The sequence below is a fragment of the Monopterus albus genome, unplaced genomic scaffold (assembly GCF_001952655.1).
Source record: "Monopterus albus unplaced genomic scaffold, M_albus_1.0 scaffold3.1, whole genome shotgun sequence".
Classification (NCBI taxonomy): Eukaryota; Metazoa; Chordata; class Actinopteri; order Synbranchiformes; family Synbranchidae; genus Monopterus; species Monopterus albus.
Genome location: NW_018127883.1, coordinates 815,616 through 836,711, shown reverse-complemented (window position 1 = coordinate 836,711; position 21,096 = coordinate 815,616). Strand labels below are relative to the sequence as shown.

The 21,096-nt window shown below is 38.7% G+C and overlaps 1 protein-coding gene across 2 annotated transcripts in view; it reads left to right on the top strand.

Annotated features, from left to right (window-relative positions):
- LOC109962063 (VPS10 domain-containing receptor SorCS1-like) overlaps positions 1-13,151 on the top strand; it is a 46,687-nt gene extending 33,536 nt beyond the window's left edge. For both annotated transcript variants that reach the window (XM_020603437.1, XM_020603447.1), the window contains 8 exons: positions 1,433-1,566; positions 1,667-1,790; positions 2,423-2,535; positions 3,628-3,762; positions 6,780-6,879; positions 7,323-7,431; positions 8,467-8,621; positions 9,834-13,151. In XM_020603437.1, the coding sequence (XP_020459093.1) occupies positions 1,433-1,566; positions 1,667-1,790; positions 2,423-2,535; positions 3,628-3,762; positions 6,780-6,879; positions 7,323-7,431; positions 8,467-8,621; positions 9,834-9,892 (929 nt within the window). In that variant the 3' untranslated portion in view covers positions 9,893-13,151. The remainder of the gene's footprint in view (positions 1-1,432; positions 1,567-1,666; positions 1,791-2,422; positions 2,536-3,627; positions 3,763-6,779; positions 6,880-7,322; positions 7,432-8,466; positions 8,622-9,833) is intronic.
- Positions 13,152-21,096: the final 7,945 nt, after the last annotated feature.

Below are 21,096 nucleotides of genomic sequence, written 5' to 3'. Positions count from 1 at the left end.
CTGCAGAGTCACTAGCTACAGACCTCCAAACTTCATGTGGCCTTCAGATTAGCTCAAGAACAGTGTGTAGAGAGCTTCAGGGAATGGGGTTCCATGGTCGAGCAGCTGCATCCAAGCCTTACATCACCAAGTGCAATGCAAAGTGTCGGATGCAGTGGTGTAAAGTACGCTGCCACTGGACTCTAGAGCAGTGGAGACGTGTTCTCTGGAATGACGAATCACGCTTCCCTGTCTGGCAATCCCATGGACAAGTCTGGGTTTGGCGGTTGCCAGGAGAACGGTACTTGTCTGACTGCATTGTGCCAAGTGTAAAGATTGGTGGAGGGGGGATTATGATGTGGGGTTGTTTTTCAGGAGTTGGGCTTGGCCCCTTAGTTCCAGTGAAAGGAACTTTTAATGCCTCAGCATACCAAGACATTTTGGACAACTTCATGCTCCCAACTTTGTGGGAACAGTTTGGGGATGGCCCGTTCCTGTTCCAACATAACTGCGTGCAGTGCACAAAGCAAGGTCCATAAAGACATGGATGAGTGAGTTTGGTGTGGAAGACCTTGACTGGCTTGCACAGAGTCCTGACCTCAAACCGACAGAACACCTTTGGGATGAATTAGACCAGAGACTGCGATCCAGGCCTTCTCGTCCAACATCAGTGTCTGACCTCACAAATGCGCTTCTGGAAGAATGGTCAAAAAATTCCCATTAGCACACTCCTAAACCTTGTGGACAGCCTTCCCAGAAGAGTCAAAGCTGTTACAGCTACAAAGTGTGGGCCGATATCATATTAAACCCTATGGATTAAGAATCCGTTGTTATTCAAATTCATGTGCATGTGAAGGCAGGATAGCGAATGCTTTTGGCAATATAATGTATTTCTTGTAACAAAGATGTGACCTTGTTAGGAACTAACTTAATTTTAGTTAGCATCCTTATGATGTAGTCATTTAAGTTATTGTCTTGGTCATTGTCACAGCTAGAGTAATCACAGGCAGCCTTCAAAGAAATCGAAGCACTTTATAAAGAAAACGTAATGTGAAACACTTGGGCAAATACTCTTTCTACTCTTTTGTAAATTCAAATTGGTTTACTCGCCCTGTGCCGGCGCAGAAGACGCCTCTTTGTTCTTTCCTCGTTGACTGAGAAGAGCAGCGGTGGTCAGTTTGAATTTAGCTCATTATAATGGATTCCAATGGTGACATTTTCATGGCAGCAACAAGCATCAAAACATCCACAGGCATTTGTCAAACCACTCCTGCAGTGCAATCAATTTCTCCGATATCTTTTCTTAGGCTCATTGTGGTCCACACAGTCGTCATTCTGACATAATATAGCTAACAGTGGGTTCTGCTGGGATTTGTGAACATCATGGAAACAGTATATTTAGCCATATTTTTACGTTTTAACAAAAGGCAGTGTGTTTTTTTTTTCTCTGAAGGTCAACTTGAACAGATCCAGCTTTTGGCTCCTTCAGTAGTTGTCAAGGACAAAGCGGTAAACTTCACAACAGTGTTACGCCCCAGCAATGTGGGAACAGTCACCTATTACTGGTGGTTTGATAACAGAACGGAGGTGACTCTTATGTTTTTTTGTTCTTTTATCATGCTGCCTTTTTACTGAATATCATGATAGATTCACGTCATGCCTCTTTCTCTGTCTCTTTGCCTTTTAGCCTGTTGTGACCCTTGACGGAGCGATGTCCTTCGTTTTCTCCAAGGAGGGACGTCACAGTGTCACTGTTCAGGCTTCAGTCGGCACTACTGTCCGTCAGGACCAAATGACGGTGGCAGTTTATGGTGAACCCTTTATTCTTATTTGACTTTACTTGACACACTTAAACAGCCTCTTAGTATAATGCAGTGAAATCTGTGGAGTTAATTTTCTGTCTAAATATGAGAGTGAATCAAATGTTTTGAAATCTTTTGATGAAAAAAAAATGTAAGAGATGGCCAATTACTTTTTTCCCAGGGATTTCAGACGCATCTCTTTTGACTTCATTCGCAGAGGGCGATTGCTCAGTTGTAACAGGGAGGTTTTAAATCAAGTGAAAACAGGTGGTTGTATATAGGAGTGAGATTGTGACAGTGGTTCCTCTCAATGATGGTGCAAACTCCAGTTGCTGATGAGGCCTTGGCTGAAAAGCTCCACTAACTGGACTTTATAAAAAGAACAGTTTTCTTAGGCTGTTTCCATTAACAGTGAACCTTTAAGCGGAAGTTTGAAGACTTTGTGTGTGTTTTTAAAGATTTGTATTTATTTTACTCATGTTTTGAGAGTAGTTTGTAAAATCACACAGCTAATAACTGAACATCAACATTTATACAGATATATTGATTGAGATATCTGATACATGAAGTTAATTATTGTGGAGAGGGATCCTAATGAAAGAAGAACTACAAAAGCTGACTGTGATTTCTGACTGTTTCAGATTATTTCCAGTCACATGTTTTGGCCTTTTCTTCTAACTTGGATGAGCTGAACCCCGGCGTGTCTGAGTGGAGGGAGGACATAGGCAGAGTGGTGAAGAGCTCCATGGTTCAGGTCAGTTCTTTAGCTGCCAGCTAGTTTTCTAGATCCGAGCACTGTCCGTGCTGTGAAGGACACCGAGCGATGAGGTCCCTCTGAGGAGAAACGTTCGCCATTTCTGTGGTAGTGAGGTTTACAGGGATGGGTTGCCAGCCTGACGCCCTCACACACCGGTGATATCACCGGGAGCTATCAGGGGTTTAGTGTCTTGCTCAAAGACACTTCGACATGTGGACCGGAGAATCAAGTCGCCAATCTCTGGTTTGCAAGGCGCCCACTCTGCCTACACAATCAGCAGTGAACTAAACTCCAGAATACCTCATTCAGATCCTGGCAGTTAGCAGAGAAAGAATCAGGTCTTTTTGTACTGAGCCAGTAACATTTCCATTTTGCTGCTTTTGTGATGTATATATGTGGTCTTGTGTCAAATGCTGCTCTCCTCTACTTGCAGTGGCTTTAATCTCACTTGCTGTGTAATTAGTTATTAGCCTCTACATGATGACATAGCGGATTGCCCGAAATCATTATTACCAGTACAAGCTTTCAAGTAGACATGTCAAAGCACTGCAATAAAAGCACTGCTCTCTAAAGAGCTGAATGCCATTGCCTCAAGAGGAGACCGGAATCTCAAGTAAAGGGAGCCGAACTCTGATTAAGTGCCTCTGGTTTTCCTTCAGAAATGCTGCAGGGATGTTAGAAAAGCAGGAGATTATGTAAAAGACCTGGAGACTGAGCTCACTCTCTCTATATATCCTACAGTAGCCCTCAGTATGAAACATTCACTTTGACCTTCTGTCTTGTCAGATATTACCTTGGTTTACACCAGGAAACTGACAGCAGACCTCTGGTTATGGCATAAATGCACTAACAGCCCTGGCCTTTCCCAAAGACTGTCAAATTGAGCTTGTGTTTCCAGTGATCCATGCATTATATGTTGACAGTGACTGGTACTTACGCAAATGATACATGAAGTAGAAAGTCAACAGTTTTTACTCATTAATACAGGCGACCCCCAGGGATGATATTTCTGAGCCAAAGTGTAGAATGTTTCCCCAAACGCTGTCAATGAAAAACCTTCTTAATGAGATTTTGTTATTATCATTAAAGGTCACAGGAATCAGTGAGGATCAGCTCCTGGTCACAGTGCTCCCAGGTTTACCGACCACAGCAGAGATTTTCATTGTACCTGAGAAGAGGTCAAGCATCGGCGCCATGGATGAAAAATGGGCACAACTGGATCAGGTACTGTCTCAGCGAATCATTTTAATGGCCCCTGTCAGGTGTAGAGTACAATGTGGTTTTCTGTGATAATTAACACCACACAAAAGTAAGCTGAGAAAGTCAAAAGACTAGAAAGAAGACCCTTGGAGAACATGTGCTTTAATTTATAGGGTGCCATACAACTCCAATGAGTAATTAGTTTAAGCTCTATTCTTGTATTAAAAAGAGCATATTTTATGATGTTTGGAAATTGTTTTCACCAGCAGCTTATATCATTCTCTCTTGTATTGTCAAGCTAAATGAGTGTGTTGTCAATGGCTTTTTAATTGCAATGTAATCATTTACGTACAATATTAAGTGCACACACAGAGACAGAGAGAGAAAGAGTCTACTTGTTTATTTCAGTGCTAGTTGCAGTCCAATTCTTTGTTGGACTCATCTGCATGATAGCTTTTTTGTTCATAGCCAAAAGATTAATTTGCCATGAGTTTTTCCAAGATTTCACTTAAAGCAGTTGACTTCTGCTCCAGATATTTTCATCTCATTTGTAAGCTCTTCACACTATGAAAAATTTAATGAACAGATCAAGTCCGCCTTAAGTGTTTGTTTTGTCCCCTGAGGAAATCTTTGTCTAAATTTTAGTGTTGGTAGTCCCGTCTATCTTTCCATATGTTACTGTAGTCATCATCTTTTATCTCAGATTATTTTTCTAATTTCTGATTGACATAGACAGTTGAGTGCCCTGTGTATTGATATTAGATGCTTGTTGTTTTTAAAGCTATATGGGTCCTTGGATTGTCTAATTTCTTTACTAAAACAGTGTCTGACCTGGAGATATTTGGTGATACCACATATCTTCTTGAGATGTCGATTAAGAGTATTAATGGTTTTTATTTCAGTCCAGTATGAAAATCAATTTGTAGAAACTTAAAAATGTGGGTTTGGGTGAGGCAATACATCACAGTAAGCATCACGTCTGCATTTATTGTTGTCACATTTACATTATCACATAGCATGGTAACATAGTGTAGTTTTACTGTAAGATCACAATGATTTGGAAAGTCTACACTCCATTGCCATGCAACAGTAAGGTTAACTTTGACAAAAATAAATGCAGACATGATGTTCAATGTGATGCATTATCAAAGTCAGCCAAGTTTAAAGTCTCTGCAAATGTGTTTTCATACCACAGTGAAGTGAATGGACATCATCGCCTGCTTAATATGTTGGAAAGACACTATGTTACCTTTAGGAAAAGGTCAGCAGTGATGAAGATAGTAGTACTTTTTTGTAGTAATTGGGGTAAAAAATAGAAAAACTCTGGTGTGGTTCATTTAGTGAACATACAGAGCGAACAAGAGGAATACAGTGTGTTCTTTCTAGACACTTTGTTATTGTTATGTGGGCACATAGAAGCCATCTCATCTCATATAGCATCATCACACTTCCTCCTCGTGTAGCCTCCAGATTGTAAACCCCATTGATTCCCTGCAGAGTCATTCAATCATAGAACTACTTTTTAATTTTATTGTATTCATGATTTTATAATGGTGTAATCATGCAACACAAACTTAAATTGTTAATCTCTTTCCTTTTTTATTTTTTTTTTCCCCCCTGATTGCACTATTGTTTCACTGAGGCTCAAGCTTTTTGAAATGAGATTTGGGCTCTTTATTTCTTAATTGCTAAGTGATGTAATGCTCTCACACATGCACTTTGTATTCCAGTCCCTCCTAAACAGTAATGCATAACATCAACACTAGAGGGCAGTGTCTTCCCATGTAAAAGCACTGAAACAGCCTCCATCAGAGCAGTGATATTTTCCTCACAAAGCACCTCAGCACATGTCACAGACCCACTGCCACCTTTTAGAAGCTTAGAGACTTGGACAAACCTTTACACAACCACAATCATTTTAAGCCACCACACTTTACTGTTATTAAATAACGTCTCTGGATCTACAAAATTGATCGTTTATCATGTTATAGAAATATATTTAATATTTGAACAAAACAGTAAAGCTGAACCGTTTTTAAAGCACCAGTTAGACAAGCTCATTTTTTCATCATAACAAATGGAACCTCGATGTATTACAAGTAAACATAATTTTGCTGGCTCACAGTCGTTCTTGAACTACGTTAATAGGTATTTAATTACATTGATGCATCATATAATTGGCACCAATGAGAAAGGAGACAAACTGGGGCAGACAGCCTGGATTGGGAATTAAAGAGATGTATTTATCTGGAGCCTGTCTGATTACCTGGCAGAACCTCATAGACAACAGGGTAATAAATCTTCAGTTCACTGTTCTCATCACCAGTGAATGACTTGCAGTGTGGATGCACTGAGTGAGTGTATGTGCGGAGCAGCTTATTAAAATGTGTAATAGATTTACTGACCCTGATATGCCACTAGAACAAAAAGTAATTATTCATACTGTGTAGAGCAGTCTAATTTTAACCAGTGGAAAAATTTTAGAAAGAGCGAGATGGAATTAGTGAGGCATGGCTAAGGACTCAAATGGGCTCTGGGAAGGCAGTTTGGTCTCTTGTTAAATGACTGCTTCATCTAGGTGTGAAAAGCAGGGGAAGTTGAGGCACTTTAGGGAGAAAAATTAAAATCCCAGTTTTATGATATTAGAACATACTATGACTTCTAGTAGCTTTGCCTCACTGAACTTCAAAATTAGTTAATCATGTTTTCTTGAAAATAGGTGTGGAGGTAAAGAAATTCCCTGTTCTGACAGATATAGCAAAAGATTATTTTTTTTTAAATGTCACTGCATCACAAGCAGACCGCCCATTTACCTGATAGGGTTGTCATCACCATTGAAAGCCTGCTGGGTTTCAGTGCTGCAGGTTTGGTTTTCCATGTGTCATATCGACATTTGCTCCTCTTTAGAAGGAAGCAAAAAATGTGATTCATAATTCAGGCTGTTGGATAAAATGACTTGCGGTTGAAATATTGATGACAGTGGAATATTGCTGTGCAGCCGCTGCTAACGGTCTTCTCTGCTCTGTCACTCCTCCTCATAGCTTTCTCAAGTTCTGCTAAGTGCTCTGAACCAAGACCTCATCCAGTTTGCACTCAAACCGGGAGTGCAAGTCAACGTGTACGCCACACGGCTGTCTCCAGGTGAGTCTGCTGCAAACTTACCTGATCAAACGGTGGACTGATCCAGTTTTTGGGAACAAGCTGCTTTTGAGGTGGTTGTCTCTTAGTTGACGCAAGAATTTGATGAATTCTTCTACTTTGAGTATCAAGTTGACCGATAAGCCTACCTGGGAACAAGCTAGTCTTAATACATGTTTTAAAATATGTACATGACTCCCTGGAAAGCAGTAGTTATAGTGAGTGGATGATCCTGGTGAAAAAAATAGAAAATGAGGACAAAGGTAGTGCTGAATGAACATTAGGTCTCTGTCATAAGTCTCAAATGTTGTCGGCGAAACAGGACAGTGGTGATTTAACAGGATTGTTATGTAATTTATATTCATACAAGATAAAATATATATTTCTCCTCATTTGTCCTACATTTGCACTCATTTTCTCTTTTTTTTCCCCTTTCTCCTCCAAAGCTCCTCTTGTGGACAGCAGTGATAGCGGTCACAGCGGCACTGCAGTCATCATGCTCGTTTCAGTCGTCCTGATGGGCTTGGCTGTCTTTGTAATATATAAATTTAAAAGGTACAGTATACTTGACATAACCACCTACTGTAGAGCCCAGAAGGAATGTGTGAAAATGAATCCTCAGATTTTCAGGCACATACCACTGTAAATATCTACGATAAGACAGAAGTTGTTGTTGTTTTGTGCGCGTGTGTGTGTGTGTTTGCTTAATGGCCCTATTTAGAGTTGGCCCCATTATGTACAAGCAACACCTCATGGCTGAACTCCTAAAACTTTCCAGGAGTATGACTTATGAACGTCAGCTGCACAATAATAGCTCATGGAATAAGACAATTCCCCTCTGTCTCAATCTGCAGAATATTACAAGGAATGACAGTCTAATCAATTCTGCCAGAGTGCTGAATGGGTGTCAGAGTCCTGCAGTTATCAATATTCATCTATCTGACAATGTGAGGGTTGACCTTTCGGAAATGCTAAACACAGCCATTCAAGGTGAGGCATACTCTGTAGAATGGCAGGAAAGGTTGAGCAGATAAGTCCGGAGACAACATATATTATACAGTGCGACATACAGTAAACAGCATCCTCTGCTGCAGGTAATCCCAATGCCAATCATAAGGGGATGGGTATCTTCCTCTGCGGTTTGTAGAACTGTACTTATTATAAAGTAAAACATTACTTAACTTTCATTTTCAGGATCATAATTATTACATCAAGAAATCAACTTTGCATTTCCAAAGCTGCCTCAAATGTCAGAGCACCAGCTGCAGCTCAGAATCACCAGGGGAGAATCTGGAATTAGAAATGCAAGATGTCAGTTTTAAGCACAATTGTGGGTGCATCTAAGGGGATGGAAAATTGATTGAAAACTGAGGTGAACAATAGAAAAGTGAGGGAGTAACGCCCGGTGGAATACAAAATGCCCTAGTTTCCAGCTTTCAAGCAATCCTCTCCCATCCTCAACAGTTAAAAATAGTGTGCGACACATTATGCTTAGTGAAAGCATTAGTGAAACGGACCTGATGGCAGTCCTCCGTTAACTTGCCTTTTTTTTCACAATTGTATTTCTCTTTTCCTCTGCATGACCTACAGGAAAATCCCAGGCATCAACACATACACAGCAGAGCAACCTGACAAAGAACAAGAGGTCATCCCAACCGTGACCTCCATATCCAGCCCAAACCCTGAGGGGGACAACTGTACCTCACTGGATCATGTGGATGTACAGATCGACTCACGAAGCAGAGGTATTAATGTGTCTCTTCCTTCCCTAACACTACAACAGCAGCTTCCATGGTGTCCAAAATGTTGGTGCACTGGTTGTAAACTGCAGAATTATAGTTATTTTCCTCAAATAACAAAGAATGTGCTTGTAATTATATTTAGCAGTATCTAGGGCTATTGGTTTTATTTGCTCAGGTTTTTGAAATATCCATCTCTGAGATTTCTGATGCCATGCCAATACAGAGGAGGTGGATAGAATTTCATTGAGTTTTGCTAATATCACATTTACAAGATTCAACACTAGCATCGCTTTCTTTTCTGAAACTGTCTCATACATGAGTCTGATGTGATGCACTGTCTGTTGAAATATAGTCATTATTCTAGCTGACGAGTAGACAGAGCTGGCTGTTCACATTGGAAACATTGAAATTACCCAGTTAGGAGGAAGCTTTTGCGGTGGGTAATAAAAAGCCCTGTATCAGGCGTACAAGTTATTTTTCAAACAAACACACTCTCTGCTGCAGTCTGTCGGGTGTTTCCGTTATTTTGTCCACCTCATTTAGGCTAAATAACAAACGCAATAGCAGTGGACCATTTTTTTTCCATCATAGGAACCTACCGAAATGTATCAAGCCGGGTAACGCTCAGTATAGTACATAAAACTAGAGTTAAGTGAGAGCGTTTTAGTAAACTGTGTGAAGTAATTCTTTAATACAGCAAAGAAAGTTGTGACAGAAGTTGCAACAGTATATTACAAACTGCATTAGCGAAGAGGAACAGGGGTCTTAAGTTGAAGATTACTGACAGTGAAGAGATACTTGATATTCACTTATTGTTAAGTGCCGATTGTACACTTCCTCCCCCTGTATTATTACGAGTTGCCACGATACAGTTATTATGTTCTACTTATTTATGTATTTGCCAGCCTGAGTTTGTCATAGCAAGCTATTAGTATTCACTGGTAAGAGAAGCACAATGAAGTGCAAGTTAAAGTGATGAGAATGTCTAGGTGAATTATTTGACCCAATAAAATAATTAGTGCATCAGGAAAGTAGCAGAGTGGTGAAAGCATTTTCATCAACAGATATCTATGAGGTTCCAGGTGATTTACCTCTACCCGTAGCTAAACAATCGACCCATCCAAGATAAATGTGTTTGCCTGCAAAAATACACCCATATGCAAATAGCTACATAAAATTCCTCTTCTGTCTCTTTCCTTTCTTCTCCCTTGCCAGGCTACCTGCCATCTCACACAGACATCAAGCTCTCTGATGAAGCGCCCCATGTGTTTTAATGTTGAGAGTCTATGACCGACTCAAAAGCAATACATCTTCTTTGGCAGTTACTTCCAGCAAGCTATGAAACCACGGTCACAATGAATGGTCTCGAGTGTTTTGCTACCCATGCATGGATGGACCACTTCACACTGTGCTGCCTAATCCCTCTAAGGAGACTGTACAGATTTCTACTTGCTTCTTGAAAAGGGACACTTCTTGACTGAAAATACTTGTATTTTTGCAAGGATCTTGTTCTTTCTATGTAAATAATGTATATCCATAATGGAAGATGTTATTTGTCTCAGCTGGTTACAGCTGTGTCTGCTCAAAGATGAAAAATATCGAACAGCAGAACAAATGTGATGTGAAATAATCTCTCAAAATATGCTCCTATTTCTTTTCTTTGGGCTTGTGTTTGTGAAGTTTACTTTAACTATGTGGAAATAGTTTATCTGGGTAAGACAGTGAGGGAAGCGGATTCATTAAGCTCTGAACAATCACTAAATCTTATCACCAGATTCTCATCAAACGAGAGCTTGCAATATCGAGGAGATGGAGGGCTTCCACTCCCAGATCTGTGTATTCCATCAAGCCTGGCTCAACATGCTATACTGTACATGTCAACACAAAAATAAGAACAGAAGATTGAAGTGGATAGGTATACACAGTAAATGAGAAACTGAGCAATCCCTCTTGTTTAGGAGACTTCCTGTACTTTTTTTTTTTTTTTTACTGGGACTGGAGAGAATCATATAAGTGATAAACCTACTTCAAAAGAGATTACACACAAATCTGTCTAATCTAAATCTTGCATATAGATTATTATTATTGCATCAGGAACATATTTGGTTGTTCTATAGTCAGTTAACTGTTCAACATTGCAATGACTTTTAAACTTGTGCTTCATATTTATTTGTTGCCTGGAGCATTTCTTGTACATTCTATGAAGGAAACAAGTTGTACATTTTCTGACAAGTTCCTGTTTTCACAAAACTAAAAAGTTACAGCACAGCAGTAAACATTTACTGTAATGCAATTAAAGTGCTACAGTGCCAAATTTCTGTTTTAATTAATTGGTTATTAGTTAAATGTTTATTGGCTACTAGACTTACCAGCAGAAAGCTAAGACTCCTTGACATAGTTATAAAATATTTCTCATGTTTGTTGTTGTTTGAACTGATCTCACTGTGAAGGTTGGTGCCTTCCTAACAGAAGTACGACAGCATGGGAACTGCACCAGGTTTGAGTGAAGGCTTTTTTTTTATTGTGTTAAAATGCCTTTTATTTATTCTGGAGTTTTTTTATCTGCCATGATAACACCAGCATCTCCGCATCGCATTTTCTCCGTTTACAGTAAAGCAGACGAGTTTGCAGTCTGTTCTAGGATTTGCCCCCAAGGACTCCGCGGACAAAAGGCTGTGGATTTGTTCATCTCTTTTGCTGCAAGGGACACAGAGATAGAGAAGATGTATCTCCTGTCAACAAGGCCCAGCCTACGCACACAGCTTTGGTCAGCTGCTGTCTCTTTGGGATAAGTACTGAACTTCTTCTTCATCAAACTTTTCTTTTTAAGTGTTGTCAGCATCATATGTCAGTAAGACAAATTGACTAGAGGCTTCTCCATACTTTTTTCCTCCCAACCTCCGACTGAGCCTGAAGCATAAATAAACTTGTACTCATCATGAGACAAACGACGCTTTTCTACACAATCATCAGAGTTCAGAGTTTTATTTTTTGCATGATATTTAACAAAATTTTAGTTGTCCCAATCAACTTGTGAATATGATTGTGTACATGATTTGCATGTTTTTTCCTCTTCTTTCGAGATAGTAAAATGCGTCTTAAGGAAAAAAAAAACAAAAATTAGAAATGTGAACTGCAGTATTTTGCGTATCAAAAGGGTAGACAACTAATTCTTTACAAGTGACGTAATTATTCGGTGGGTTGTTGCTGTGTTTTTCATTTGATCTAGCAGAAGTAACCATGGTTGTGGAATAAAGCAGAAACACAACATTAATACAGTGTGGCTGGTTGTTAAATTTCTAAAAGCAGCTTATTTCTGCTGTTGTATGTTAGTGCTAGTTACATGTGACCTTTGATTTTAGTCAATCTGCAAACTTTAAGGGCAAAACTATGACTCCACCTCAGCTGAGTGTGAATCTTTGTTGGTACTTTTGATAAACAAGAACTTGCACTTTGTTGAATTTGTTGCTGTTTCCACTTTGCCTCTTATAAGTGTTGCTTAGCATGCCCAAAGTTTCAGTGCATCCATTTACGTGGTACAATGGGGCCGAGCGGGACGACAATGAAAAGCACCAAGTAGCCTGGAGTGATTCTAATGGGCTAGTTCCTTGGCTCTCCCACTGTGCAACAAATTAATTGTCCCCTCTCCAGGAAATCGACGCACACGCACAGACAATCAAGAAAGATTTTCCCAGACTGGGTAGCACCTTGAATGAAAAATGTCCCTCAACAATAACCCACAGCAATATTGTGTTAGCCACAGTGTGAAATTGATGAGCATGTTTCCTTTCATTGAGTGCTACATTACAGTGTCTGGCTGCAGCGAATCATCCATTAGTGATTGTCACCGTTCAATTTGATTGTGCACCGCCGAACATCCCAGGGCAGTTAGAGAAAGGCCTTGGTGTTAATTCAGACTGAGAGCAGGGACGAAAATAAGACTCTCGGGGCACCGATGGCTGCTGGAGTGACGGAGATTGGTGTGTAATATGGGGCTGTTCAAGTGGCAAATAAAATGTAAAACAGAGAAACAAGGGCCATGTTACTACAGCTTTGTGTTTTTACAGTTATTTCAGACAGGTGTGTCCTCCAACCTTTCCATTTCTTTTCTGTTTTAATGTGCAATACTTTTCCGCATCCGAGGACAGAGAAACAGTGCTAATGCCAGCAGTTCTTTACAAAATCATCTGTTTCTCATCACTCGACTACAGCCTCAGTAATAGTTCCCGTTAAATAGAAACCATCTCTAACTGGCTAACTTGAGTGACAGTGTTAAAATGAAGCTCAGTCTAGTGTCAGATAGAAATCTGTACGTGTATTATCACACTTTGGCCCATTAAAGCTGACTGCAGAGACTACGGGGTCGTTAAAAGTAGTGCGCCAATACTGATACACTGGCCGTTCGCTGCAAGGAACCTGCGTTTCAGAAAAGACTGTGGCAAACGAAACTGAATGAGCTCATTTGCTTTTGGGTTTGTCTTTAAAACGGAAAGATTTTTCATTCAAGGACAGCCAGAAAGTTGGTCTTGGCATCATCTGCTAGGGGGGAAAAAAAAAAAGAGCATAAATATTATAATGTTAAAGTATAAATGTTATAATCTTACAGTTGTCATTACAATGCGTACTATAGGTGGATGCATAATAGGAAAACAATTCCATATAAAAATACATTTATTTTGAACAATTTCAAAATGGCAATTTGTTCACAGTAAGAAATATGATTTAAAACAAGATGATTTTTAGGTCGACAAAAAGGAACAGTTTCATTGATCATGCACAACTTTTGGGCAATTGCACAACTAGGCTATTAGACAGGGTGTTTGATAAGTTTAATGCCAAGTAAACTTTAAAATCACCATGACATTAATATATACACAGTACTCGCTCACCCTAATATAGTTTTTAAATGTTATCATAGATAATTAGGGCATGCTACTGTAAAAAATAAAATAAAAAACAGGACATACAGCTTGTTGTCAGACTGGAGGTCATGGAAACATACTACTGCCTGTTTAGTTGATTTTACAATAAAATTAGGATGAAGCTATTGTATAGATTTACATTCCATCTTATTCTATGTACAAGCTGTCAGATCAAACTTTCATGTCCATATATTAGGTTTTCGTGTCCACTATCTTCTGAGAAACAGTCATTGAAAGCACCATGCTATCTTACAGAACAAAACCAACTACATACAGCATTTCTTTCTCATATGCATTCACAATAGTCCGACTCTGACATTTTATATTCATTATATTTACAACTCAAAGACCTCTAGTTACAGGGCGGTAAAGTTCATGTTTATCCATAGCTTAAAGTTAAAAACTTGGTAAGAAATGATAACTAAACCTAAAACTGATGATATTTATGTCATGCAGGCCGAGCAACATGTAGCCTGCCTCAACTCTTTGTTGTCTGTGTTGTATTATTCATAAGGGATGTAAAAAATAAAATAACAATGTTACACCTGACAGATTTTATACCCTGCTGGTTCAATTTGTGTGATTAGGGGAAACATTATGTTAGGAGCAAAATAGTATCAACACATACGGTGAGATTTTTATTACATTAAATTAGTTTATCATTTTAAGCCCTGTATAATAATACTGTAATTGTCCTCGAGGGTCTAAATATCCTTAAAGTGAGTCATAACCTGGGGTTAAATCTGACCAAAGCCCATCAGATCTAAGCTTTAGCATCACAGTGTCTGGCTTGAAACATCCGTTTTCAGAAACTGTCTCACACTCACATGGACGCCACTGAATCGCTGTAGCCATTAAACAGCAACAGGACCCATGTTCATGCCTCCAAACAGAGAGGAGCTGTATGCCATTTACGCACCTGGCACAGCAGTGATACCTCTGTTAGTTATTTAAATCTGCTGTGACATTGTGATCCTACTGTAGTTTTATTAACCTTAAATCTTTTCTGCGCATTAATTGAGTCTGCTGCTACACACAGATTCACAGTTTATACGGTGAAACAATGCGGCTGTGTTCAGGACGAGTCCAGATGATGAACGCGTGGAATCCATCTAATCACTTAAGTAAATAAAATATAATGCAAGAGATAGTAAGCCTCATAATGAGGAAAGAATTACTTGTGTTTAGCCTTTATGTTGCTGTAGATATGGTACTCTAGTTGCTCAGGGTAAAGCTTATGCCTATTTATGCATGGACAGGAATTCCTGGGCTCCGTGAACCATAAACTGACTGCCACTTGCAGTCTGTGCTATATAAAGGTCTTCTGGGGTTTTGTGGAGGTGAACCTTTCCTCGCAAATTAATTTAAAGGGCTGCTTCCCCCACATTACACGTGATTAAATGAATGCAATCATATTTTTTATTTTTATTTTTTTTAAACAAAAAGTTAACAGTTCTCCATAGATAGCTCCAGTTTGAGATACCCGTCTCTGGAATGTCACCAATATAGTTTAGTTTGTGGTACAGTGACAGTCCACATCAACTTGAGTGACTTTATCAAACTTGTACAATTCTTTATCTTCTACCGACCTAATCCTGTAACTAACATGAGTTAGTGCTGCTTTTTTCATTTATATTAAATCAATATTTTTCTCTGACTGTTCTTTACTGCAATCTACTAAAGCTTTCGACATATTTCCTATCAGTATATTATGCTAATACAGAACCATATTGATATGTCACAGGGAATTTTTAAAAAACTAGTCAATATCAGCTGAATAGTTGTAAAATGTTGATATATCACCTCCATGACTGTGGTAGAGAGCAAAGGATTCCTGATGCTAACTGAACATCCTGCGCTGGTCTTGTAGCTATCAGCCAATTTCAGCCATTCACCGCCCTCTAAATAGAGGCCAAGGAGTCTGGTTCAGTGTATCCATCATCAAGTCTTCCAGAAACTTAATCCATCCGTGCGAGTTAAAAACATGACTTTGAACGACAGCAGCGTTTAATAAATTAAAAAACAAGCAAAGCAAATAATTTCAGCACAATTATAACACAACAATCTGTACTTACTCAGTGACACAGTGAATGTCCTAGACATTAGTACAGTTTGGAAATTCCCTTGTAACAATTCTCTCCATGTTTCTTCCAATTCCTCCTGTAAACATGCAAACAAACAGAACAAATACAGCGAGAGTCACATACACATCAGGTTGCTGTCATCTGTGATATTCTGGCATTATCTACATGGCACTGATTTTTGAGGTGAAGCAATAACTACTTTTTCCATCAACCAAACAAATCAAAGTTCAACCTAGAATTCTCTAATCTTTTAACATGAAGATCAAATGGTTTGTACAAGCTTTTACGCTTAATTACAAATTCATCACTCATGCATTCTAGTTAAAAAGCCTTCTGTTGTCTCACCAAAGGAAGACGGCCTATCTGAGCAGGGCCAAGCTGCTGATGGAGAACACTGTCTTTTTCCAAAGGTAGCACTTTTAACTCTCATCTGTGTCAGTAGTTTAAATTCAGCAAAACTAATTTCACATTCACTCATATAACTAATAGCCTGGCAGTAAATTCATCACGGTAAAGACCCGACTGTCAGTTCAGATTTAGCCAAGAAAATAAGATTTATGAGATTTGGTTTGCTTTTACATACAGCATATACTAATACTAAATCTATGTAATTTGTAGCAAAAATCACAATTTAAAAAGGCAAATAAGTTTAAAATTAAGAACAAAAGCTCAGATGTTTTGAAGACAGAGCTCTAGCAATCTCTGGTTAAAGTGGCTGCAGTACAGACACAAAGGGAGCACACACCTTCTGACACGTATTTTAGAGCAAAGTCTCAGGTGTTTCTCGCCTACTAGCAGACATTTGCTTTGATTTCTTCCCCGTTCCAGTCTGGATTTCTTTTAGCTTTCCTAGTATTTCATCCCAGTTTAGATATGTAAAAGTATACTGGAGTGTTGTTAATTTCACATGCTAATCTCTACTGAATATACATAGTAACCCTGCAATCATTTCGAACCAATGTAATAACTTAACTTTTAATCACCTGAGGTTCAGCTGAAATCATTGCCCTCTAAGAACTTATTAGCAAACAGTTTATTTCTGGCCAATTAAGTCCAATACGCAGTCACCTTTGGCTCTGTATTCTGTCTACACTAACATCTGAGGGAAATATCTGACTTAATATCTCATACTTCAAGCAAAGGTGGAAAGTAACTAAGTACATTTACTCAATTACTGTACTTAAGTACTATTGAGGTATCTGTACTTTGAGTTTTTGTTACTTCATACTTTGACTTCACTACATTTTAGAAGCAAATCTTGTACATTTTACTCCATTTATTTAATACATTTAGTTACTCATTCCTTTTCAGAATCTAATTAACAGAACAAAATACAGTATAAGACTTCTTGATCCCTGGTGGGAAATTCACAAGCTACCCATCAGTAACTCAAATTATAAGCATATAAGATATTTAAAATGATCTCCACCTTTACCGGCTGCAACGTTAAATGTAACGTAAATGATAATACATCAGTAATTATAATTAAATAGTACAATAAACATCAATGTGAATAATCAGCATAATGAGTACTTTTACTTTTGGTACTGCAAGTATATTTTGATGCAAATATTTTTGTACGTCAAGTACATTTTGAATGCAGGACTTTTACTTGTAATGGTATTTTTACACTGTGGTATTGCTACTTTTTCTTTGGTAAAGAATCTGGGTACTTCTTCCTCCACAGACTGCAAGTACCATAGATTTCGTTTTGATAAATATGATTTATTTTTCATGCTCAGTGAAGACATTTGTCTCTCCTTAGTTGGCTCTTTAGAGCATTCCTTAAGTATAATTCTAAGATAAATTCACAAAGTTTCACTGTCATACTGGAAAATGACGACTTCAATTCTAGGCAGACCTGTTTTTATGACCTCCTGGCCTGATGTGATGCATCATACAGAAGTGTCCTGAATGTCTTTTACAACTTAATTAATTCGTATTTCAACTCAACTGAAAATGTCTACTTATTATGAAACATGAGCCCATGCAAGCAGTCAGTGTAATCATTCAGAACCAATTGGTATTAACATAAATCAAATTAAGATCCTTAACTAAACCTACATTTAACTTTTCATTTTCATATGTCAAACCCTGTTGTAAATGTTCATTTTAACCTTCATGTATTCTGACTGTGGTTTTACTTCATAGCTTGAAGCTGCGCTGTGACAACTCTCAATGACCTCTTAGAGCTTGTAAAGCCATTTGGACTAAAATGACAACACATAAAATTACTGAACCCAGACATTAATTAAATTACAACTGGTTAATGTGTTTTTCTCTGGTAGGGGGCAAGTTGCCCACTGGCTGGAGAGAGCTCTACCTTACCTGCAATGGAAAATTCAATACTTCATAAAATACACTTCTGATGGATAGCCTAGGTACATTTTAAATATTCTGAATATGGTTAAAGCTGCATGTCACAGTATTCCCAAAGCAACAGTGACAAATAAATAAGATTAAACCAATGAAGGAAATATTCTAATTAGATGAATGATTAATCCTGTGGTAAGATGAACAGTTACCTGCACTAATTAACTTATCTGAAAGCTGATGATTTATATGTATACTTATGGTACACCTGTAAAATGCATAGGAACTTTACGGGAACAGCTGTGTCTTAGCCAAAATCAGACTGCGTGAGAATCAAACTAAACTTCAGCGCATTAATGAACTCCTTAAACAGCAGGCTGTAAATTCATTTAATCTAGTGAGACCCAAATCTGAGGTCCCCCACTGCTCTGCCCTTTTATAAAGAAGCACTTTCAAAAGTAACCAAAAGGAGTTGAATTGTTTCAGATCATCAAGGACTTGGAAAGGTAGAAACAGCTGAGAGATGAAGAATAGCCAAAGTGCTGAGTGACCAGAAAAAAGGCCTGCAGCCCACATGTCTGTGTCAGGAGCACTGCAATGCAACTTTTGTCAAGTAATCCACACTCTCTGCAGGAACGTTTCATCTAAAAGACATCACAGTACATGTCATTCCTGAAAGTTCACTTGCCATCTTGAAATCCAGTCACTGTGCAGATGCTGCGGTTGTGCGTGTAGTGTGCAATTTGTGAAAATGTGACACATTACATTGATACGACACCCCAGAACCTCAGACAGTTTCAATCTACACCAGCCTCGCTCACAGAAGAGCCTTTAAATAAGACTGAAACAGTGTCACTCTATTTTGTGACTACACCAAATATAGCTAAAATTTATTCAAAACAGATGCTCAGTGAAGTGTTTTTAGGGCAGTAAAATGTTAATCAGTATCAGTCTTCTACACTGACACACATCCTTTAAATCCTGTATTAATGTGTCTTAAGTAGTGCACAGATGCTAATATTATGTATTTGATTTAGTCTTGACATAATAAAAAAAACAAAACTCCACAGCTATCGTATAGTTTGACTGAATTCCCTACATCCTAAAATACACAAACTTAAAATCAGTTCTGTGCCCAGGTAATAACAGGTATGACTTACTCATACTTTACTTGAATATTTTTGTTTTATACTACTTTATACTTTTACTATTTCAGAAGGAAATATTGTACTGTGGTTACTTTGCGAATAAAAAATTTAAATGTAGAATGAGCATATTAAATCCAGTGCATTTATTCCAAACGTATTAATTCAATCCAGACAACAGTATAAAGTTGTAATATTAGCTTTATATGAAGATGTGTATAGTATCAAAATATTGCCCACACATTACTGCATTAATCATAACAAGCTAATAGTATAATACATACAATGTAACAAAGACAGAGCTCATTTTAACTGTACGAGTCCTTTTATATGTTGCAGGAGTTTTACTTGTAAAAGAGAATTTTTAAATTGTAGTATTTCTACTTAAACCCGAGTAAAACATCCTAATTCTTCTTCCACTGATGCTTAAAATAATATAGCAGTAGTAGTAGTAAATGTGTAGCTGACGTACCTCTGCTCCTGGCCTCCAGCTCCTTTTCCATGAGTTCTTTAGCAGAAGGAAACTCACTGAGCTTGACCTTGGACATCTTGTCATTCTGACCGACTGTGCTGATCACTTCCTGTTCTTTCTCATGATTGTCCTCAGTCTGAACATGGAACCAAGGAATTTTCCTGATGAAAAAAAGCGAGAGTAGAGCAACTGTGTGAGGTTTTGAGCAACAATGAAGATGATTAGTTTCTGATTTGCACTGGTTTTCAGTACGGTCTGATTTCTTATCTGACTGAACACACCTTTTGAACTTGTAGATGAAGAATGCAGCTAGACCCACAAATACCACAGTGAGCAGCATCAGCATGGCTGACCCACTGTGGATGGAGTTTGAATCCATGAGTGGCGCTGAAAGACAAATGTGTCACATTTTAACCAAGACAAATGTGTTAAAGCCTCTCTTTTTCACCTAAGCCATGGCCTATTTCAGAGAGATTACTTTCATTACCCCATGTCATGTAACAACTGCAGGTACAGTTTGAAGAGCCACTTTCTGCGTGTTCTCCCCTCAGGGTGTTCGAATGGACCTCTAGGAGGTCTGCTGCCTCTCCCTGGGGTTCATCATGCATGTTGCTTTAGCTTAGTCATTGCTTTCAAATGCTGATATGCAATATTCAAAGTATTTCCACTTGCTGCCCATCTTTTTCTCCTTCAGAAAACCCTGTGAAGTCTGACCTTTTTGGATCATTTTAAAGGCAACCTAGACCTTTGTATGCAGACACAAATGAAGACAGATCCATTGGTGGATGAAAAGGGTAAAGCCACGCAGGGTTGATCGACACATTTTTGCGATATGCTAATGCCCTAGTGACCCTGCCAATTTCCTCAGTGCATACCAAACACCTTCTTTGTCAGTCATGTCATTGATTGGCTGATTTAAAAGAGAACTAATGTCTCACAGCCTCAGGTGCAAAAACTGACACACTGTGAAGGAAATTTAAACTCTGTGATATAAAGTACTATATAAATCTCACTCAGGGGATTCTGTTGTCTTTGACTTGTTATATTTTTCAGAGTTTGTGAAGAAGTCAATGTCAAATCATCTCAAGCAGCTTATCTTTAGCAGCATCAGTAAGTAGAACCTTTGACAGACTGCTGTTTCCTGCGGTAAACCGTACTCATTTCCTGTTTTCTGTATTTGTTGTGCTTGCTTCCAGATTGTTTAGGATTAAACTCACTATTTTCTAGGTTCATCTGAATTTTTGAGTGACAACATACGCTTGCACCACTTAAAGCACTTGTTTTGCAGAAGTTCTTGCCAACTACCAAATTTAACTTGCTACTTTAGGTCGGCTAGTTTAGAAGCTAGCTAAGCTAGTAGCTTAATCGAGAGCAATGGCTTCCCCCTCTTCCTCTCCTCCTTTCTCTTGCTCGGAGTGTCGCATGTTCAGTTATTCCTCTGCCTCCTTTAGCGATAATGGTACTTGTAATAAATGTCAGATGCTAGCAGCATTGGAGGCTCACAGAAGCGCGGCTCCACACCATGGAGAATAGGCCAGCTAG